Source organism: Eschrichtius robustus, chromosome X (assembly GCF_028021215.1).
Source record: "Eschrichtius robustus isolate mEscRob2 chromosome X, mEscRob2.pri, whole genome shotgun sequence".
NCBI classification, from domain to species: domain Eukaryota; kingdom Metazoa; phylum Chordata; class Mammalia; order Artiodactyla; family Eschrichtiidae; genus Eschrichtius; species Eschrichtius robustus.
The window spans coordinates 10627557-10648125 of NC_090845.1; the positions used below are offsets into that span (position 1 = coordinate 10627557).

Here is a 20569-nt window from a genome sequence, read left to right on the forward strand (position 1 = left end):
TTTACATGAATATACTGTGTGTGTGTGTGTGTGTGTGTGTGTGTGTCTGTGTATTTAACAGAGATCATTTGTTACTATTTTGAATGAAATCTTTTTTGTTTTCAGCTTTGAGATATAATTGACATGTGACATTGTGAGTTTGAATGAAATCTTCTGTTAAGCTTACATTTCCTTTTCTGTGCTGTATAGGAATAACACTGTTCACAGCAGAATGCTGAGCTCTCTCCCTAGGTCTCCTCACGCCTGTATAGTCCCTTGGGTTGTTTTGACGTGGACAGAGTTACTGTCTGTCATTTATGGTGCGGACCCTAAAGCTATGGAGAAGTTGGGTACCTTCAGAGAGGATACAGCGTCACGCTGCGTCCGTTTCTCTGAATATCAAATTATCCATCACCTTAAGGTGTTCTTTCTTGGATCTGGTTTTTGTCGAATTTGTAACAGCCTTCGCTCCCAGCTGTAGTGCAGAAACTCGTCTTTAAGGGCTGGCCTTGGCCTTCAGGGCTCTGCAGGATGCGCCCCTGCCTCTCTCCCGGCATCCCCTCACACTCTGTCCTGGACCACTGCCTGTAGCGACGCTAGGATTCGTTCCGTCCCTGGATGTGATCTCTCGGCCTCCATGCCGTCACATGGGCTGCTCTTGCTGCAACACTGGTTTCCGCTTCTGCTGGCCTCGCCTTAAAAAGCACTTTCCTCCGAGGGGCCTCTGACGACCAGTGTCTTTTAACTTGGTGTCCTTCATGCTCTTGTCTGTCTGTCTGTCTCTCTCCCGGGACCTGTTATTCTGCACAGTTGTCACAATTGGAATTATATAAATTGTGATATTACATGTATTTATGATTAATTATTTGCTTCTTTGATATTTGTTTTCTATACCCAGTGTCAGGCACACTGTCTCACAGTAGTAGATGTAAATAATTAATATTTGGTGAATAAAACGGGATGAGTATCTTTTGCTATTATAACCTATAACTTTCTTTATTAATAATGAAATCATTTAAATTACTAAGTTTAAATTATTGAAGTATTAATTTTGAATTATTAAGTTAATTTTCTTCACGTGTAATAAAGCATCTGTGATTCCTCTTTCTTCTGTAAATCTTAGTGGGAGAAATCTGGAGGTCTCCATCTCTCCCCTGTTATAAAATCCGTGCCTTTATATTTTAGAGTCGTGCTCCGATTTCGGCGAAACTTGTGGCCAATATGCTCTCGGTCGCTGGGGCGGATCACATCATCACCATGGACCTGCATGCCTCTCAGATCCAGGTTCCAGCATTTTCTTTGTTGTCCTTGGTTATGGAGGGGGCTTAGTGCAAGTGGTTAAATCCTAACACCCTGTTAGTTAAATAATTTTTGACGGAGGTAACACGACGTGTGTTTTTAAGTTTGTATATGGCAACTCTTGGATCTTCATCTTTTTTACTGAACTTAGAAATATATTTAATGTTGATATCGCCTGTCTCCAGCACCACCTTCCCTCTACTCACTTTTGGAGGAGCAGGAATGGCTTCTTGGTAGTAAACTATAATTCCATCTCAACTTCTGGAAAATAATTAGAATGGGAGAGTCGTAATGTAGGTTTTTTAAAACTCTTCATAACTTAGTTCCGTAATCTGGTAAACAGGCCAAATTACACTATGCATACTCTGTGATATAGTGAATGTTGACTTATTTGGCTTATAATAAGGTGTTTAAGAAACAGCAAACCTCTCATCCACTGATCTACAAAACCATTCTCCTATTCCTTAGGATAGAGCTGATCATAAGATAACGGACCATGTCCCCGTATAGAACTGAAATCTGCTTCTGGAACTTATCTGTCTTTTGATTTCATTCTGTTTGAATTAAGAAAAGGGAGTCTGCGCAGACATAGAAAAACGGTTACCAAAGGGGAAAGGTGGGGGGGGGGGGGGATAAATTAGGAGCTTGGGATGAACAGATACACACTACTGTATATAAAATAGGTAAACAACAAGGGCCTACTGTATAGCACAGGGAACTATATTCAGTATCTCGTATAATGGAAAAGAATCTGAAAAAGAATACATATATATATATATATATATATATATATATATATATATATATAAATAACTGAATCACTTTGCTGGACACCTGAAAGTAACACAACCTTGTCAGTCAACTATACTTCAATTTAAAGAAAAGAAATTAAACAAAAAAGAAAAAAAGGGGGGGTCAGTTGAAAAGGCTTCTTTTGAATAAAAAATTCAAGTTTCATTTCATGAAAGAGAAGATCTTTTTAAAAACCCCGTGATAACGTGACACCCGCTTCTCCCCTTAGGGGTTCTTTGACATCCCTGTGGATAACTTGTACGCGGAGCCCGCGGTCCTGCAGTGGATTCGGGAGAACATCACCGAGTGGAGAAACTGCATCATTGTTTCACCTGACGCCGGGGGCGCCAAAAGGTACTGCACAGGCCCAGGCGGCACAAGGCGGATTTCGATTTGTGTGTTTGCCGACTGCTTTTTCCTTTCCGTGTGTGTCAGATGAGGAAGCATGTCTTAAAGTACTGAACAGTTTATTTTGCAAATGAGCAAGTAAGTAGCCAACAGGCTTCACCTCCAGAGCAGAGAGCTGTCATCTTTAACATTTCAACACTCATGAAAGAAAAAAAAAACACACACAGACATTTGGTTTTAGCAAAGAATGTTTCGAGTTTTTTAAGTTTTCATTTCTGATTATAAAAGCAGTGAGCCTAATTGGAAAATAAGGCTTTTACTTAACAACACGATTGACCAAGCTAGTTCTTCTTACTACAAACACTTAGAAATGGAAGCCAAAATAGAAAAATTTTTAAATCCGTGTCCACAGAGCAGCCAGAAAGAAAGGGAGATGTCTGTGGCCAAGAAATAAAGAAGGCTGACAGCCACGCTCGGGGTGGCCTGGGGTATGGGTGTCAGATCCAGGAAGAGGCGGGTGGCTTGGGAGAGGCTCATGCCCTCATGGGGGCCTCCAGAGAGAAGGGAGATGGCAGGGATACCCCTCCCTGCAACCTGGGGAGGAAAGCCAATCTTTCCCGATGCTGGGAAAATTGACCCCAGGCCACAGAGCCACGGCCGAGGGAGAATTCCACAAGCCCAGCTGTTCAGTAAGCACTCCCCGCCGAAGACCACCTCATTGTGCCTGACGATCCCAGTTAGGAAGCCGAGGGGGCTCAGCCCACAGAGAGCCACAGCGCCTGCAGATAACAGGGCGGCGGGCAGCCAGCCCCGTGGGCTCACAGGATAGTTGCTAGGCTGTAAAAGGAGGATGTTGGACGGAAATTGACATGGCACTAAAAGTATCAGAGCGCAGGTGCAGTGAATGGCATAACTAACGGTACTGAGCAGCAAATCCAGGGGGGCTTTGCAGAGACTCAGGGAATTAAAGAGCAATCAGTACAGACATTGAGGATCGGGGTGAAGATGATGGAACGCCGATGCAGAGTGCTTTACTGTGCGCCGCGACTCAGTGAGTCAGAGTCACCTTGTAGAACTGCGCAGCTGCTCTCTGTGGGGGGGAAAGAGCGGAATGGATGCTCTCTGTCGGGGCGGGGGGGGGGGGGGGGGGAAGAGCGGAATGGAGTTTTAATTCCCCGGGCAGGGGCCTCCGTCAGGGAGGGAGAGGTGAAAGAGAGCTCCGTCCACCAGTCCTGAGAGAAAGCAAGGAAGCTCGTTAAGTCTGTGCACGCTAAAAACCTGCCACAAGAGAGCGGTGACCATCAAGCTTGGGGACATCTTTAAAATGCAAATGCCCATCCCTCATCCCCTCCATGGCCAAGCTAAGGACCTAGAATCGAACTTAAAAGCTCCCCTTCGGGTGCAAGCAGCCCCGAGTGTTGTCTGCTTAAGACGACAGGGGAATGTGAGCAACATTTTGGAGTAATTTCTCTTGGAAATGCTTGCAGTTACTTAGAAACTTACTGAAGTCACACAGTGGAATCTGCAGGCGAATGCACTGGCCTGCTCGAAGGTTAGAGGGGAACACGTGGGTTGAGAGCATGAGATGTAACTTGTTTTTAGTAACGGCTTTATTGAGATGTAAGTCACGTACCTCCAATTCATCCGTTTAAGGTGCGCAGGTCAGTGGTTTTTGTGTGTTCAGAGTTAGGCACCTGTCACCGCTGTCTAATTCCAGGACATTTGCAGTCACTCCCCACTCCCTCTCCCTCCAGCCCGTGGCCACCACTAATCTCCACTGTGTCTAGGGAATTGTCTCCCTGGGCGGTTCATATGGATGGATCATAAAATAAGTGGCTTTCGTGTCAGGCATATTTCTTTTTTTGACCAGAACAACTTAGTTTGATTGCTAACAGGCCAAAAGAATAATAGATTCCACAAACTTGTGTGGCCTTGTCTTTTCCCATCCCAACCCTATTTTTTATATATAGGGTGATGTCTCCCATTTTCTTCTTGAGGGGCCTCTATTCTTCCCAAAGTCAGAATTATGCTTTTCAAACATATACCCCCCCTTTTTATTTCACACAGATGATAATATGCTGCACATACTTCTTTGCTGTGTTTTTTTAAAAGCGTGTTCCGCCTTAGCAACAGTTCCGCAGCTGTGCAGTAGGTCTGCTTTCTTGGTTTTCGCAGCTGGGTGATAGTCCCTTGGGTGCGGATGTAGTGATTCCTTTAACCAGTCTCTCGTTCCTCTTTAGTAGGTGCTGTTGTTTATGTTCTTAGGCACATTCCTGCAGCACGACACTCACTTTCACATTTCATATACTTGTACAAGTAGGATGCGTTCTTAGAACTGCTGTTGCCAAGTCCAGGGGCATGAGCTATTTAGGTTTTGATGCACAGGGTCAAAATTTGGTCTTTGAAAGAAGATAGACCATTGGGATTAGCAGATAAAACTACTATATATAAAATAGGTAAACAACAAGGATCTACTGTATAGCAGAGGAAACTATATTCAGTATCTTGTAACAAACCATAATGGAAAAGAATCGGAAAAAGAGTATATAAATATATATATATATATATGTATAACTGAATCACTTTGCTGTACACCAGAAGCTAACACAACATTGTAAATCAACTATACTTCAACTAAAAAAAAAGAAGATAGACCAGTTGACATTCCCAAGTATGGATGCCAGTGACTTTGTACACAGGCTTGCTTACACAGCAGATGATCGGACTTCTTTTACTTTACAGATCGGCTGAGGGATACGTGGCATCTCCTCCTGTAAATTCCAGTTGCGTGCATAAGGTTGAGCGCTCCTTCTAGCACGTTTATATTTTGTTCATACCTTTTGCATGTTCTGTCAGCTGGAGGCCTCTTCCTCTGGCTTGTTAGGAGTTCTGTGCAGGCAGGAAGTGACATCTTTGCTTCTCGTGTGTAGCAAGTAAGTCCCCAAGTTTTTCACTTCTTCCCTTTTTGTATTTTTCTTCTCTGCAAGACTTTTAAAACATTCTTATGTACTCACATTTATCTCTGTTTCACATTATGGCTTCTGGGTTTATGAAGGATCACCCTTAACATTTTTCTTCTCCCATGATTTCATATGTTTTAAGGGTTGCTTTTTTCCTTTTTAATGTTTTGATTTTTCTTCCATCTGAAATCTGTTCTGGAATAAAGAGTGAATTAAGAATCCAACTCCCCCTGTCCCCAGCTATCTGAATTGTCCCCAAAACTATTCAATAATCAATTTTTCTCACACTGATTTGAAATACCATCTTTTATTATATACCAGGTTCCCCCATCTACTTGCCAACTCCTGCTGAAAAAATGCAGAGTCAGCTAGCCAGAGGAAATGGCCAGCAGCAAGATGCTGTTTTTGTTCAGATCTCCTTTAGAGCAGTTCCGCTCCGATCGCCCCTGCTCCCTCTCTGCCGGGAAAGGCAAGCTTTTTAGGGGCGTGCATTTCAGATTTGTTGTCACCTCCATTCCTCCCCAGTTTTTGCTAGATATCCTTGTCATCCTCATATCCTGGAGTAAGCTGTTCCCCAACCGACAAAATAGCCTCGCAGGTAACGCATGATACATACAGTTGACGTTATCTGTGGCTTCTTTGTTTGATGCAAGAAGTCGTATTTCACCAAGAAAAATAGATATCTATCTGACAAATTGGAACTTGTTGTCGTAGAAAAAACTTTGAGGCTTGATTTGTTCCAGGTACAACTTAGTATCTCCACAAAACTTAATATCGCCACAAGAGGTCACTTGTGGGTAGAAAAAAATAAACCTTGGGAAACACACCACTGTTGAGATAGTCAATATTAACGTAAAACTGGTCTGGGAAGTTGGTGAAACGAAATAATTCAGATTTGACTTTTTTCGCTTTTCTTTTAAAGAGAATATAATAGTGTATCCAGAAGAAATGGAAATCAAACTATGTATTATTTTTGTCCTAGCTTTTTCCACCCAAGATTTCTGTATGATGCACTGTCTCAACATCGTATGTTAGGAATAGGTATTAAGTCTCAGTTATACACCAGGAAAAGAAGAGTTGGAACCTGCGGAGAAATAGGAATGTTCTCGCAACCCAGGGGGCTTTTTGCAGGGATATTTTCCTTTATTCTCTGCTTCTGATGTTACCATTGGGTACCTGAAGTGGCTGGAGCTCCCCCACTCATGTTCCACGCCTGTCCCCACCCCCCAAAACCGCATAGCTCAGCTTCTTTCCCACGCAGGCCTCTGCGCCCCCTGCTGGTGTGTTTGTGCACAGGCTTAGGAGAGCGGATCACATGGCAGAACGCAGGTTATGCTTGGACTTGAGTTGCTTCAGAACTTCAGCCCCAAATGGTGGCGCTCCCCCACCGTACCGAGATCTTCCTGGTCCTTACAAATAAACAAAATTTTAATATATACGCACATACATGAGGTGTTCAGGAGTCTTTTCTTGGGAAAACCTGTCTTGTGTTCTGAGAAACTAGCTTTCCTTAATGGGAGTTTAAATGGCTTATCTTTTATGAATTGGCATATAGATAGTAGTATATGTTTTAGGGCGATTATGGGGCAAAATTTTGGTCAGCATTCAAATTCTATTCATATATATATATATATATATATATGCCACAATTTAAGAAAATACTGGTTGTTGAATGTTCTCAGAAACAAGCAGGGGTAACCTGTGGTACACAGTCCCCTTCATGCTGCCCTCTTGGCCCCAGAAAGTGGGTTCCTCTCAGCGACTTGGCCACACTCGGCTTGATCAGAGCACCCATGGGGCGCCACTCTTGGTTGCCAGCTGAGGAGGACGCAGTGAATGGGACCAGGACTTAAAAAGCGTCCAGAGGTTGTATCCTCCAGGCACTGCATACTAAATTAGGGTGTGTGAGTGTATATGTTTTGGTTCCTCAATAAAAAGTTTTTCAGCTGAATTGCATCATGAGTGACCGTCATTTCAAAAAGTGAAACAGGAAAATCTTCATGTCACCTTATGTCTATGGAGTTATTTTGCGCTAAGTTTCACCACTGAAATCTATTCTTCACAGGAAAAATCTAGAATGTTCCGGGCTCACCAGCAAGCCTGGCCTGCCACTTTCTCCTCCTTTTGCCAGTTCAGGACTTTCAGAGCTGATGACTTTTGAGCATTTGCCCTAGTTGCACAGAGGCCTGGTCTGTGATTACCATCTCTGGAGGCCTCGAGTCCAGTGAAGCCCCTTGTCCTAAGCGTACAGATTACATGGCTACGCTCACCAGGACTTTGTCCCCGCTGGCCGCTCCCTACACCGAGCAGTTAGTAGTTTCTAAATAACTTGCTTTTAGTTGTGCCCCTGACTTTAAAAGGTACCCACGAACACTAACTAACCTGTTGAGTGTCAGCTTCTTAGCCAGGAGTTTTAGCCCATGGTCAAGGCGCCCTGGCTTTCTTCCCCAGCTGCCACAAACGCAAGGCCACATCCTAGCATGTTTCTCCCCTTGGGTTGCTTAATACATATCCCAGACCAGGCCTGGCTTTGCAAGGGAGGCCTGATTCTTGCATTATCTTGAGTATGGCTGGTCACGACAGTCCTAAAATACAGCTGTGAAGAACACAATTTTTTTTGTATTGACAGTGTTTGATGTATCTGTCTGTGTCTTTTTTTTTTTTTTTTTTTTAATGAATCTAGAGTTTTTTAATATTCTGGGAGTACGTTTTCAGAATTAGTCTAATTTTTTTCCCTATATATATTTTTTAACTTTTTATTTTATATTGGAGTATAGTTGGTTAACAATGTTGTGTTAGTTTCAGGTGTACAGCAAAGTGATTCAGTTATACATATACACGTATCTATCCTTTTTCAAATTCTTCTCCCATCTAGGTTGTTACATAATATTGAACAGAGTTCCCTGTGCTATACAGTAGGTCCTTGTTGGTTATCTATTTTAACTATAGCAGTGTGGACATGTCAATCCCCAACTCCCAATCTATCCTCCCCGCCGCCTTCCCCCCTGGTAACCATAAGCTTGTTCTCTGAGTCTGTGACTGTCTGTGTCTTTGAGCAGGGTCACGTCAATCGCAGACAGGTTGAATGTGGAATTTGCCTTGATTCACAAGGAGAGGAAGAAGGCCAATGAAGTGGACCGGATGGTGCTGGTGGGCGACGTGAAGGACCGCGTGGCCATCCTTGTGGATGACATGGCCGACACATGTGGCACCATCTGCCACGCTGCGGACAAGTATGCGCGTGCTTTGGGACCACTGGGGAGAGGGGTGGGGCATCTCATTAAGAAAGGAAGAATGTCAGCTGTTAAAAACTAGGCTCACTTTTCCTAATTATTACTGATAGCTTAGTAGTAGTTTTTCAGACCAAAGTCAATCCTAGGCCTATTTTTTTTTTTCTCGGTAGGGAAAAAACTGTGGCCCTTTATGGCCTGGTTTTCATTTTCAAGGTTGAACTTTCAGTGTGTTTTTAAAAAAGTTCAGAGAAGGTGCTTCTCCTGAAACTGAGCACAGGAGGAAAAAGACAGTCTTTCGGCCTCTTCAGGCCCTCGCTTCCTTGGCTCGCCTTCGCTCCAGCCTTCTCAGCCGTTGGCTTCCAGGGACTTGGAGCTGCGCTGTCCCGCGTGGGAGCCGCCCCCCAGCCGTGCACGGCTGCAGAACGCGTGGACTGTGGCCCGTCTGACTTGAGATGCGCTGGGAGGGTAGAATGCACAGCAGGTTTCAGAGACAGAACGGAGCAAAGAGTGTATAATACCTCAGTTTTGTGTACTGATTGTATGGCAACATGGTGACATTTTGGCTTTACTCTTTTAAACCTGGGCAGTTTTGTTCCCTGGGTGACATTTGACAATATCTGGAGACAGTTTTGGTTGTGACAACTGAGGGGAGGGGCGTTGCTGTTGGGTAGAGGCCAGGGATGTGCTGCACAGCAAAGAATTATCCGGGCCCGACGTCAAGGCTGATAATCCCCGATTTAAGGGAATGTAAAGTGTTTGGCCAGCACATACCTTAAAAGATCCTGTTTTAGACTGATAAATGTGAGTGAAATTGGTTTCCTGTTTTCCTTTATGGAACACGCTGTTGCTTTTAAATTCACACTAAGGGGAGAATATTTCAAGAATATTTGTGTGCACTTAATTTTTTTCTCTTTTATTTTATAGGCTACTCTCGGCCGGAGCCACCAAAGTTTATGCTATCCTTACCCATGGGATCTTCTCTGGGCCAGCTATTTCCAGAATAAATAATGCCGCCTTTGAGGCTGTTGTTGTGACAAACACTATTCCCCAAGAGGACAAAATGAAACACTGCTCCAAGATTCAGGTACTGGCTACACTGCAGGCAGAGCCAAGCAGGGAGGCAACTAGCATCTTGCGTGTGTGACCACTTGCTAAGCAGATGTCAGTAGAGGTTGTAGCTTCCCGTAGTGGGAAGGTATGATAACATGTTAGATGTCTGGGAAAGGCTGGGGCCAGCAGAGGTCAAAGTTATAAATAGTAAGTGAATAAAGCCAAAGTAAAGAACATTAAGAAACGGGCTGTGCTAAAGCTAAACAGAGTTACCACATGACCCCCCTGGTCCATCTCTAGGGTTATTCCTCCAAATCTGAAAACGGCTGTTCAAACAAAACCTTATGCACGAGTATTCACAGCAGGCCTTATTCACGGTAGCCAAAAGGTGGAAATGACCAAATGTCCCCTGACAGTTGAATGGTTAACCGAAGTGTGGCCTCTTCATACGTTGAAATATTCCTCAGCCTTGAAAACGAAGGAGACTTTGATACGTGCAACAACATCGATGAACCTTGAAAGCGGTATGCTAAGAGAAAGAAACCAGTCACAAAAGGACAAATATTGTGTGATGTGTGAACTAGATTCCACTTTCCTGAGGGCCCTAGAGTAGTCAGGTTCATAGAAAGGGGAAGTAGAGTGGTGGTGTGCTGTCAGACGTTACAGTTTCTGTGTTTTCAGAAACCAAGAGAGAGAAAAACCTTCCACATAATGATTGAGTAAATTTAATTTTAAAACAACAAGCACCCAAAGTAAAGGATGTGTCTGGTTAACAGCGGCCCTGAAAAGCCTTTGAAGTATCTGCACTGAAAAATCTCACTTCCAGGATCCCGTATAGGATAGTAATTTGAAGACAGACCCAAAACTATCTGTCCTCTCAGAAGAAATGGCTGCGGGGAGGTTCGATAGTGGCACGTCTTATGTGCTGGAGAGAGCGTTTCTAGGCTTTCTGGCTTCTAAGTTTCTAATTAAACATGACTGAGATGTCCCACTTTCCTCTCCTCTTTTCTGTCTTTTCATTGGTGTTTAGGTTATTGACATTTCGATGATCTTGGCCGAGGCGATTCGAAGGACCCACAACGGTGAATCTGTGTCTTACCTGTTCAGCCACGTCCCACTGTAAATCCAGGATGTGAGGTGTGGAAGCAAGCCTGCTCTGGCTTCTGACTTGCGTGCATTTGTCTGATTTATTAGCTTTAGGACTAAGCAGTTATATTAATGCAAAAGCATCAGATCTTTGTATACTCCGAGGTCCACTGGTTTTCCCCCTCTTAAAGCTCTCGACCATTTATTTTCAGTTTGGTGGGGAGGGCAGTGGTTATTTGATCTTTAAGTGAGCAGTCTTAAATGAGAAATGTTTTTGTTATCTTGATTTGTTCTGATAGGTGACCTTTTTTTCCTTTGTTCTGTCACTGCTTTGAGGCCACAACTTTCAAGTTTATAATTCCATTGTGGAAGTTCATAGTTTATGTATTTCAGGGTTACCAAAGGTCACCTCAGATTAAAGCCTCTGTGTAAATATAGAATGATAATGCCTATGGACATTTGGGTGAAACCCTGTAGAGAATTAGCCTTTTGCTTCTAAGTGAACCTTAGAGAATTTATAATACCCTGAATTTTGAGTATTTGTTTTAGTGAGCAGGTTTCCAATAAGCCATTTTGGTTATTATGCTTAATTTGGACCAAATTTTATGTAGCTGAAGATGGCCACTGACACGTTTGTTTCTGGTAAACATTAGACATATCAGAGGCAATGTAGTTCAGTATTTTTTTATTGCCACTTCTAAAAATCATAACTGTCACTTCTCTGAAATACCTTGTTCTAAAATTCCAAAATTATGTTCAGCAATAGAGCTGACTGAGAAACTGTTTTGAGGTAGTCTGCAAGTTCAGTGTCACATCCATGCTGTGTCCATCCCAGATACACCTCATGTCCTGCCATCTTTTTTTTAATGTCCTGTTTTTAGCTCTAGCTTTTACTTTGCCTTTTTTCCAAGAGTTTCATGTTGTGGATTTCCATCACAACAAAGACTTCTTCCCTAAGTCCCCTCACATTTACTAGTCTTGATCTGTGTTTTGCTTTTGACATGAGAAAAAGGTGAATTGTTTGTGGGTGCCTCCAAATACATATTTAAATATTATTTCCTTAGTGTTGATCTCATGGTCTTTTGCCTTTTGTAATCACAAGTAGCAAGCCTCCTAGGCAACAGATTATTTTAACTAAAGCTGTTACATGAAAAATGTGGGTGAGAAAGGCCTACAAAAAAAAGGACAAATAAGGAAACATTAGTTGCTCCATGAAGTTAATGTTCAAATGGTGGCCCAGGAGTGATGGTGGAGGGAAGATAGCTTTATCCACAGGTGGCTTTTGATGACTCCTGAGTGAGGTGCCCCCATCCCCGGTGGCAGGCGGCAAGCATCAACTCTGAATTTTCCTAAGTGCGCGTTGGTGGACAACCAACTGAGTGCTTCCGCCCCCAGAGAAGAAAATGTGCCTGCACAGACAAAGCCCAGGAATAATAAATAACAATCTCCTCCTTCTGCTGAATCTCAAAACTTGAAGAGAAGAAAGTCTCTGATCTAAATTCTGTGGGTGGAAAAATGAAATCTGTTTAAGTTGTTAACAAATCTGAATAGCAATCTTTAAGGTTTCAAACTTCACTACAGCAGAGGGTGAATCAAAGTTTAAAAGTATCGTTTTAGTCATTGCAGAGACTAGCATTTTGCTGTACCTTAAGAGGGCTTTTGAGAAAAAATCATAGCGTAGCCTGGTTAGGGTCAGCTATGCAATACGATGGACTCTATCTAGACAAGAGTTGATTTGAGATATGTAAAGAGCCTGTTTAGATGTATGTAATTTTTATTTTTGACAAATGAGTGATATCTGTATTTCTTGAAATTTCTATGCATAGAGAAATGAAAATGTAGTTATGAACGCACGCAGGTAGACAGCTTGGCATCCCAGTGTAGACATGTTGACAATGACTAAAACCAGTTGATTTAAAGGTAGTCATTTCGTCCAAGATTTAAGAGTCTAACACACAGAGCTAGTTTTAAAATAATGATCTTCAGATAAAGATATAAAAATCGGTATTGTCGTTCTCTGAATTAAGAATTGATTGTTTCTATGGTTATTTATCTCCACTTTTGTATTTTAAAGTACTTCTGGTACATCTATCAACTAAATAGACTAGACGTAGCCCTGCGCAGCAGCAATGTAGACCTTAACTATTTTGATGGTCCAGTTCAAAAAAGATGATGAAGACGGCCTTGAGAGCAGCTTAATCCCAGAACTTGTGCGTCCCTTGCTGCTTATGTGGAAACATTTCAGTGAAACCACCAAATACATTGGTCCTGTCTGACTCTGCTGCATGGCGGTTGACTTGGAGTACATCTAGCCATAAAGGGGAGCCAGAGAAATATGAATATACCAAAGTTGCTCAGTTTCCAACTTAAATTACATTAACCAACTTAAAGGGATTCGTATTATAACTTTCCTTTGGTAGATATGATGTCAAATAGATTCCGGAACTACATCATTTGCAGTGCTTGTATTGGTTGAGAATATAGGATTCGAAGATCTTCCAACACTGTACTAAAAACATTTCAATAAAATCATGCTCCTTCTTTCTTTCATACTTTGTATCATCATTGTGGAGTAATATGTTTTGATGGAGTGATGTGTTTTGATGGGTGCCTTGAAGTGTTCGCTACATCATGGCTGTAGCCCAGCATATAAAGTTACAGAAAAGCCAGAAGTTCATTGAAGTCAGCTCTTCTCCATTCTGAAGGTGTTTCCGAAGAACTGATGAGCAGTCTCCTTGCCCCAAAGCATAATATCTGGGCCACGTAAGAATTCTAGACGTTGCCTATAAAATTGAAGATTGCACTGTGTGTTTATACATCAGAGTAGTCATGTTCAATATCCGTAGGTTGGAATGGACCAAACTTAAATGTAAGCCCCATAGAAGTTTTTCACATGCTTTGAATTCAGAAGCACCAGGAAGAGTTTGAGTTTCCCGCTCCCATAAAACAACTGTCACCTATTCTGTGATACTTTTACTCTCGTGGGGATGAAGTAAAAAAATTGTTTTTGGCCACGCCGTGCGTGCAGCATGTGGGATCTTAGTTCCCCGACCAGGGATCACACCCGCGCCCCCTGCAGTGGAAGTGCAGGGTCTTAACCACTGGACCACCAGGGAAGTCCTGGACAAAGTAAACTTCTAATTACGGTTCTCCCAGGAAAGCTCAGCTTTAAAGTGTGGGTAATGCTGAGAGTGGCAACAGTTTGTCTTAAAAAGTCCCAGTGAAACATAAAGAGCTAAAACCAAGTCAGCTGGAGAAGATCACAGTTTTAAGACAAAACAGGATAAAATGTAATAGAAGGGAGGAAGAAAATGGAGAGATGGAAACACCAAAATCACTTCACCAACTTTACAGTTTCACCTCATTAATGCTGTCACACATGCCTCCTTGGAAGTGTTTGATTTCATATGGCAGGTCCTCCCCAACCCACCAGCTGGCCTACTGGCTGGACGGGCTAAGCATCCAAGGGGAAGATGCGATACTGAGAGGTTCAGAGGGTCGAATGAGGCTGGGGAGGTGAGACAGGGCTTTGTGAAGGGACTGCTGTTACCGATGGTACTTCACAGCAGAATTTTCCAGCACCACTGGCTGTACTCCAGCATGGACTGAAGCAGGACAGCACAGGGTGTCTGGTACTTATTATGTTAGAGTGAGGATAGCCAGTGAAGATGGAAGTTGGGCTGAAACGTACTGCCTTATCCTTTGTGTACATTGCATGCAGAAGTTGACAGAGTGGATCCTTTTCGCTGCAGATCTTCACCTAATTGGTTTATCTCCTGCACCCCGGGAACACAGCCCTCCACCTTTTCCCTTGCTTTCCAAGTCCACGTTCTGGATTGGTTTGATGTATTGTCACCTCTGAGCTCTTGTTTTCTCTCCTGAAAGAGCGTGGTGCTCAGAAACAGACTCCACCACTTACTAGAGTTAAGACAACGACAACAACAAACCCTCTTTGGGCTAGTTGCTTACCCCCTCTGTGCCTCAGTTTCCTTGTATGTGAAATGGGATAATAGTACCTCTGTCAGAAGATGTGATGAGGAGTAAACGAGATGATATCTGTAAAGAGCTTGGAACCGATGGTTTTGTACATTAACCTCAGTTTTTAGAACAGGCATCTTATTTCTTCCCTTTGAAAGAATCGAAGTATGAAGAAGCAAGATTTTCATGCACTCTCTAGATGCTAATCCATGTGCCTGTGAGCTAGTCACAAACACGATCCACTCACCCAGGGGTACATTGTCCTGGCACGTGACCGTCTCCACCAAGGGTAGCATTTGGTGATGACAAATGGTTGCATGTTGAAGACACTTTGCTGGGCTGTAGAAATGACAGGAATGGACGACATGTGGTAATGGAGATGGTGACCAATTGAGGCTGTTTACAGCAACCTGATTCCATTCACTATCACAACATTAAAAAAAAAAAGCAGTGCCCAATGTAAACAGCAGTTTTCACTGTTCTAACGGCTAAGTCCTGTGGTCAGAAGAAAACCCAGCTGAACTCATTCCACAAGAGCAATAGAAAGAGACTGGCAGAGCAAAAAATGTAATGCAGTGGAAAGTGCCCTAAATTGGGGCTGTGGCGATCTAGGGTCTGGTTCCTGACATGCTACCAGCAAGCTGTGTGACCTGGGGAAAATGTCTATACCACTCTGAGTCTGAGTATCTTTGTGAAAAAGAAGGGGTAGATGATTGCTAAAGTCCCCAGCAGTTTGAACAGGCCCTGACCTCTATGCTAGATTTAGTTGGACTACTTCTAACTGAAGGCTGTGGTCCTAATGTGGCAAAGATGGTTCCTTCTCCATCAGGTGAACAACTTGTTTGGGCTTGCAGGGGACTTTCTCAGTGCTACCTCTGGAAGTCTTGCATTCCAGGAAAGCCTGCAGTCCTGGGCATGCCAGGGTGCTCGGTCACTCTCATTCTCTTTCTTCTAATGTGGATAGTTCTGGATCCCCAGCACCACCTTGGCTAAGGAATCTCACAAGCATGGCTCTGATCTTGCGCCAGTTGCAACACAAAGGAGGCTATATGACAAGCCCAACAATGTGCCAACGACCTGTGGCGTCACAGTTTTTAAAAAATCCATTGTCAATTAACTGTAGAAGCTGAAGGCTGTAGTCACAAATAAAAGAGGGAAAAGGGGGGACACCTTTAGGAAACGCATTCAAGACCTGGCTTGACTGCCAGTCCTTTGGCAGAGCTGCCTTTAAAGCCATAAGTGGTCTTTAGAGACCCCGGGGAACAGTCCAGGCAGAAGGCAGAGTGCCCTAAATATTTGCTGATGGACGTCGCCCTTCTGTGCTTTGAGGGATTCTTAGGTCTGTGAGCACTTGACCTTCAGTGTCTGAGGATGCATGATTCTCTGATTTTCCCTATGCAGAGAGTGTTAAATCTACTATCTTCTTGCCTCGAAGCTAAGACTGACCATGAGTTACAGAAAAGTTGTGAGGACTTAGACCGAACTTGTGTCACTTTGTCAAATCATCAGAGGGGTTCTTTGGGGGCACATTTTAGTGTATGTTTGCTATAGAATGAACTCAGGAAGTGCCACTGACAGTATACTTGTCTGAAGAACCAAGGAAGGACCCGAAACTTCCTGAAGCCTCAGAATATCCTGTTTTTAGGACCAGGGCTGTAGAGCAGCCTCCTAAAGTATTGAAAGGGACAGACCCCTCTCGGCAGTAACTGTGCATTGATTTCCCCACTGACGGCTTTCATAGCCTTACAAAGAGCAACACTTCAATGAAGACACAACTCATGAACAGTGTCCTATGAATAAAAGGGCTCCCCTGTTGGCGCAGTGGTTAAGAATCCACCTGCCAATGCAGGGGACACGGGTTCGAGCCCTGGTCCGGGAGGATCCCACATGCCGCGGAGCCACTAAGCCCGTGCGCCACAACTACTGAGCCTGCGCTCTAGAGCCCACGAGCCACAGCTACTGAGCCCATGTGCCACAACTACTGAAGCCCACGTGCCTAGAGCCCGTGCTCCACAACAAGAGAAGCCACCGCAATGAGAAGCCCGTGCACCGTAGCGGAGTGGCCCCGGCTCGACGCAACCAAAGAAAGCCTGCGTGCAGCAATGAAGACCCAATGCAGCCAAAAATAAATAAATAAATAATTTTTTAAAAGATTAAAAAAGATACAAGAGCACATGGAGGAAAATCATGGCACAAGAAGGCTGGTTTTTGGTGAGTCAGTAATTTCTTACTGACTTGCATTGGTGCGGCCGTAAATGCGGTCTCGACCCTTGTCATTTGGAGGTGTTTTGTTTTATGTGTGCAAGTTATAGGAACTATAATTCATCTGAGAGATACCTCTTGCTCCTCTGTCTTTTGACTCTTATGAACATTTTGGCTCAGACAGATGTCAAATGGAAGATTTGTATCTGTAGTCTTCTGGGCTGCCTTGATGATTTCTTCCACGGGCAAAGTGAAGGAGGGGGTCTCACACTCACTCACCCATTCGTTCTTGATGGAGCAGTTACCAGGAGGCCGTTGCGTTAGGATGGGGCTCTGAGGTAAATACCAGATAAATGAAATACGTGACCAAGGCTTACATGTATTAAGCCATTAGCGTTTACGTGGATTGTTTTATACACAAGCATGTGATGTAGGCAACGTGGGAGGATGATCGCCCTGCCCTTGCAGACATGATCATTCATTCGGAGCAAGGGCAACAGTGCGAGGTTTTTGTTGTTTGTTTTTTTGTTTTGGGGTTTTTTTTTTTTAGTATTTTTGTTGGTGTATTTCCCTTTCAGTATTGTAAAAACGAAAATCTACAGTCAGAATCATTTATGTCAAGTCTACCAAGACAGTCACACTCAGCATTAAAATGTAAATAGAACAAAGGAGCGCTTGTTTAAAAGGTGCATGACTACATCTCTTCCAGCTTAAAAACCTGTTTAAGATACTCTATTGATTTCATAGCCATTTCTGGTGCGCTTCTGCTGTTAATCATTTTTTTCCTATGATTATTAGCTTCTTAAGTTTATTACATATTGTCCTCAGAGCCAATTTTATCTTCAATAAACGTTTCAAGGTCCCTGACGGAGGTGTTTCAGGATGGGGTTGGGGGAGGGAAGCTGGATGAAGGAGGGCGCAGCAGGCTTTCTCTGGGGCCAGACACCTCCCCTCGGGGAAAGAGCCCCTCCGCTCCTGCCCCCCTTTGCCCCTCTGGCCATTTTCTTTTGCCTCCCAGGATAATTTCTTTCTTTTTTTTGGGGGGGGGGTGGGAATTGCACATATTTATTATTTATTAAAAATTTTTATTGGATTATAGTTGATTTACAATGTTGTGTTAGTTTCAGGTGTACAGCAAAGTGACTCAGTTATACAAATACACAGATCCACTCTTTATTTATTTATTTTTTTATGGCTGTGTTGGGTCTTCGTTTCTGTGCGAGGGTTTTCTCTAGTTGCGGCAAGTGGGGGCCACTCTTCATCGCGGTGCGCGGGCCTCTCCCCATCGCGGCCTCTCTTGTTGCGGAGCACAGGCTCCAGACGCACAGGCTCAGTAGTTGTGGCACACGGGCTTAGTCGCTCCGTGGCATGTGGGATCTTCCCAGACCAGGTCTCGAACCCGTGTCCCCTGCATTGGCAGGCAGATTCTCAACCACTGCGCCACCAGGGAAGCCCCAGATCCACTCTTTTTGATTCTTTTCCCATATAGGCCATTACAGAGTACTGAGAAGAGTTCCCTGTGCTATACATTAGGTCCTTATTAATTATCTATTTTGTATGTAGTAGTGTGTATATCAGGATAATTTATTTCAGGGTTTCTCAAGCTCAGCACCATTGGCATTTTGCACTAGATAATTCCTTGTCGTGGGGCCGTCCTGTGCATCGTGGGGTGTTCAGCAGCATCCTGGGCTTCTACTCGGTAGATGTCAGTAGTAGCCCGCCGCCTCTTCCCTGGGGGCCAAGACACACACACTTGTGACAACCCAAAAAATGTCTCCAGATACTGCCAAATATTCCCTGGGGGCAAAAATCGCCCCTGGTTGAGAACCATTGATTTATTTTAACCAGGACCTTCTTCCTTAATCCTCCTCCTGACGTTCAGGTCAGAATTCCAGAGGAGATCCATCCTGGCCCCTGGCCCCTGGTCCACTCTCAAGTAGAAAAGCACTTTAGAACGAAGTGGATAAGACAGTGGCAATCATAAGTCACTTTAAAAACGTAAACACCAGTGTTTGCTACGACATGAAATTTTACACCAAAATAATTGCATTATCCTTTTGATGCAGGGCTTCAAACACCGATCCCTACGTCTGCCATGAATTGGGGTGAGATCCCTACTGCACAGCTGCGGAACTGTTGCTAAGGCGGAACCCGCTTTTAAAAAAACACAGCAAAGAAGTATGTGCAGCATATTATCATGTGTGAAATAAAAAGGGGGATATATGTTTGAAAAGCATAATTCTGACTTTGGGAAGAATAGAGGCCCCTCAAGAAGGAAATGGGAGACATCACCCTATATATAAAAAATAGGGTTGGGATGGGAAAAGACAAGGCCACACAAGTTTGTGGAATCTATCATTCTTTTGGCTTGTTAGCTATCAAACTGAGTTGTTCTGGTCAAAAACAGAAATATGCCTGACACGAAAGCCACTTATTTTATGATCCATCCATATGCCTGACACGTTTTTTGTTTGAATCACGAAACTGATTAAGGTAATCTTTAAAGAGGTGACTGAATTTTAGTCTGACTTCAACGGTGACATCCAGAGAGCAGAGATTCCCGTGCGCCTTGCAGGTGGTGGGTATCCTGGCCCTTCCGTGATTGAACTCTCATATAAGATGGCCAGAGTCTAACATGGTCACACCGTAGAGCAACTCACCTCTCTTGTCAAATGTCGTGGAATTGATAAGATTTCGGAGTTAGATGGAACATTTGAGACTCATTTTACAGATGAAACTAAGGCCCAAAGAGACAAAGTGACCGGCTCAGTTAAGGTCACACTGTTCCTTAGAAGAAACGCTGTGGGTGGTAAATGGGCCTCTTGCTTCTGCCACTGGAGGTGTTTCCTCTAGCCCAGGTGTTTCCTCCAACATTCTGATCACTATCTCAGGAGGGTGAAGGAGTTTATCATTAAGCCTCAGGGCAGTGAGAGAAAGCACAAAATATGGTGCGGTAACTTCCATCAACCTGGAATGCTTGCTTCTGCAGATTTGGTTGTTCGCTTTCCTTCTTCCAAAAAAAGGTCTTTCGTCGCACTCACGGCATTTGCCTGGTCCTTCTTCATAGTCATGCTAACGTGGGGAGATTTAAAATAACAACCCTGGGTCATGGGTGTTTTTAAGGTGACAGTAATTTTGTAGGGCAGTGGTTCTCAAAGTGTGGTCCTGGGCTAGCGGCATTGCCAGGGAACTTAGGAGAAATGCAGATTCTCGGGCCCCACCCCCGGCCTATTGGATCAGAAACTCTGGGTGTAGGGGTGTGGCAGGCACGGGGTTTGACACACTGAAGTTTGAGAACTACACTGTAAGGCTAAGTCCTCTAGTTTAGTAGTTGGCAAACTTGGTTGCATATGGGGCCACCTAAGGAGCTTTTTAAAATATTGCTGAAAATGAGATTAATTTAAAAAAATGTATAACTGTGTGGTGATGGATGTTAACTAGACTTATAGTGGTGATCATTTGGCAACATATACAGGTATTGAATCATTATGTTGTACACCTGAAGCTAATAAATTCTATATGTCAATTACACCTCCGTTAAAGAAAATGAAATTGATGCCTGGGCCTTGCCCCCCAGAGATTCTGACTTAATTGGCCTGTGGAGCAACCAGGTATCAGGTTTATTAAAGACCCTCGATGACG

General features: G+C 43.6%; 1 protein-coding gene across 2 annotated transcripts in view; it reads left to right on the plus strand.

Moving 5' to 3' along the window:
• Window positions 1–19120, plus strand: part of PRPS2 (phosphoribosyl pyrophosphate synthetase 2) — a 31497-nt gene extending 12377 nt beyond the window's left edge. Inside the window, exons 3-8 of one of the 2 annotated variants that reach the window (XM_068532988.1) lie at window positions 1165–1263; window positions 2300–2424; window positions 8438–8611; window positions 9536–9695; window positions 10692–10798; window positions 18994–19120. In XM_068532988.1, coding sequence (XP_068389089.1) covers window positions 1165–1263; window positions 2300–2424; window positions 8438–8611; window positions 9536–9695; window positions 10692–10784 — 651 coding nt within the window. In that variant the 3' untranslated portion in view covers window positions 10785–10798; window positions 18994–19120. Of the gene's footprint in view, window positions 1–1164; window positions 1264–2299; window positions 2425–8437; window positions 8612–9535; window positions 9696–10691; window positions 13298–18993 lie in introns of those variants that run through there. The other variant, XM_068532987.1, reaches the window with a different exon arrangement.
• The last annotated feature ends 1449 nt before the right edge of the window (window positions 19121–20569 follow it).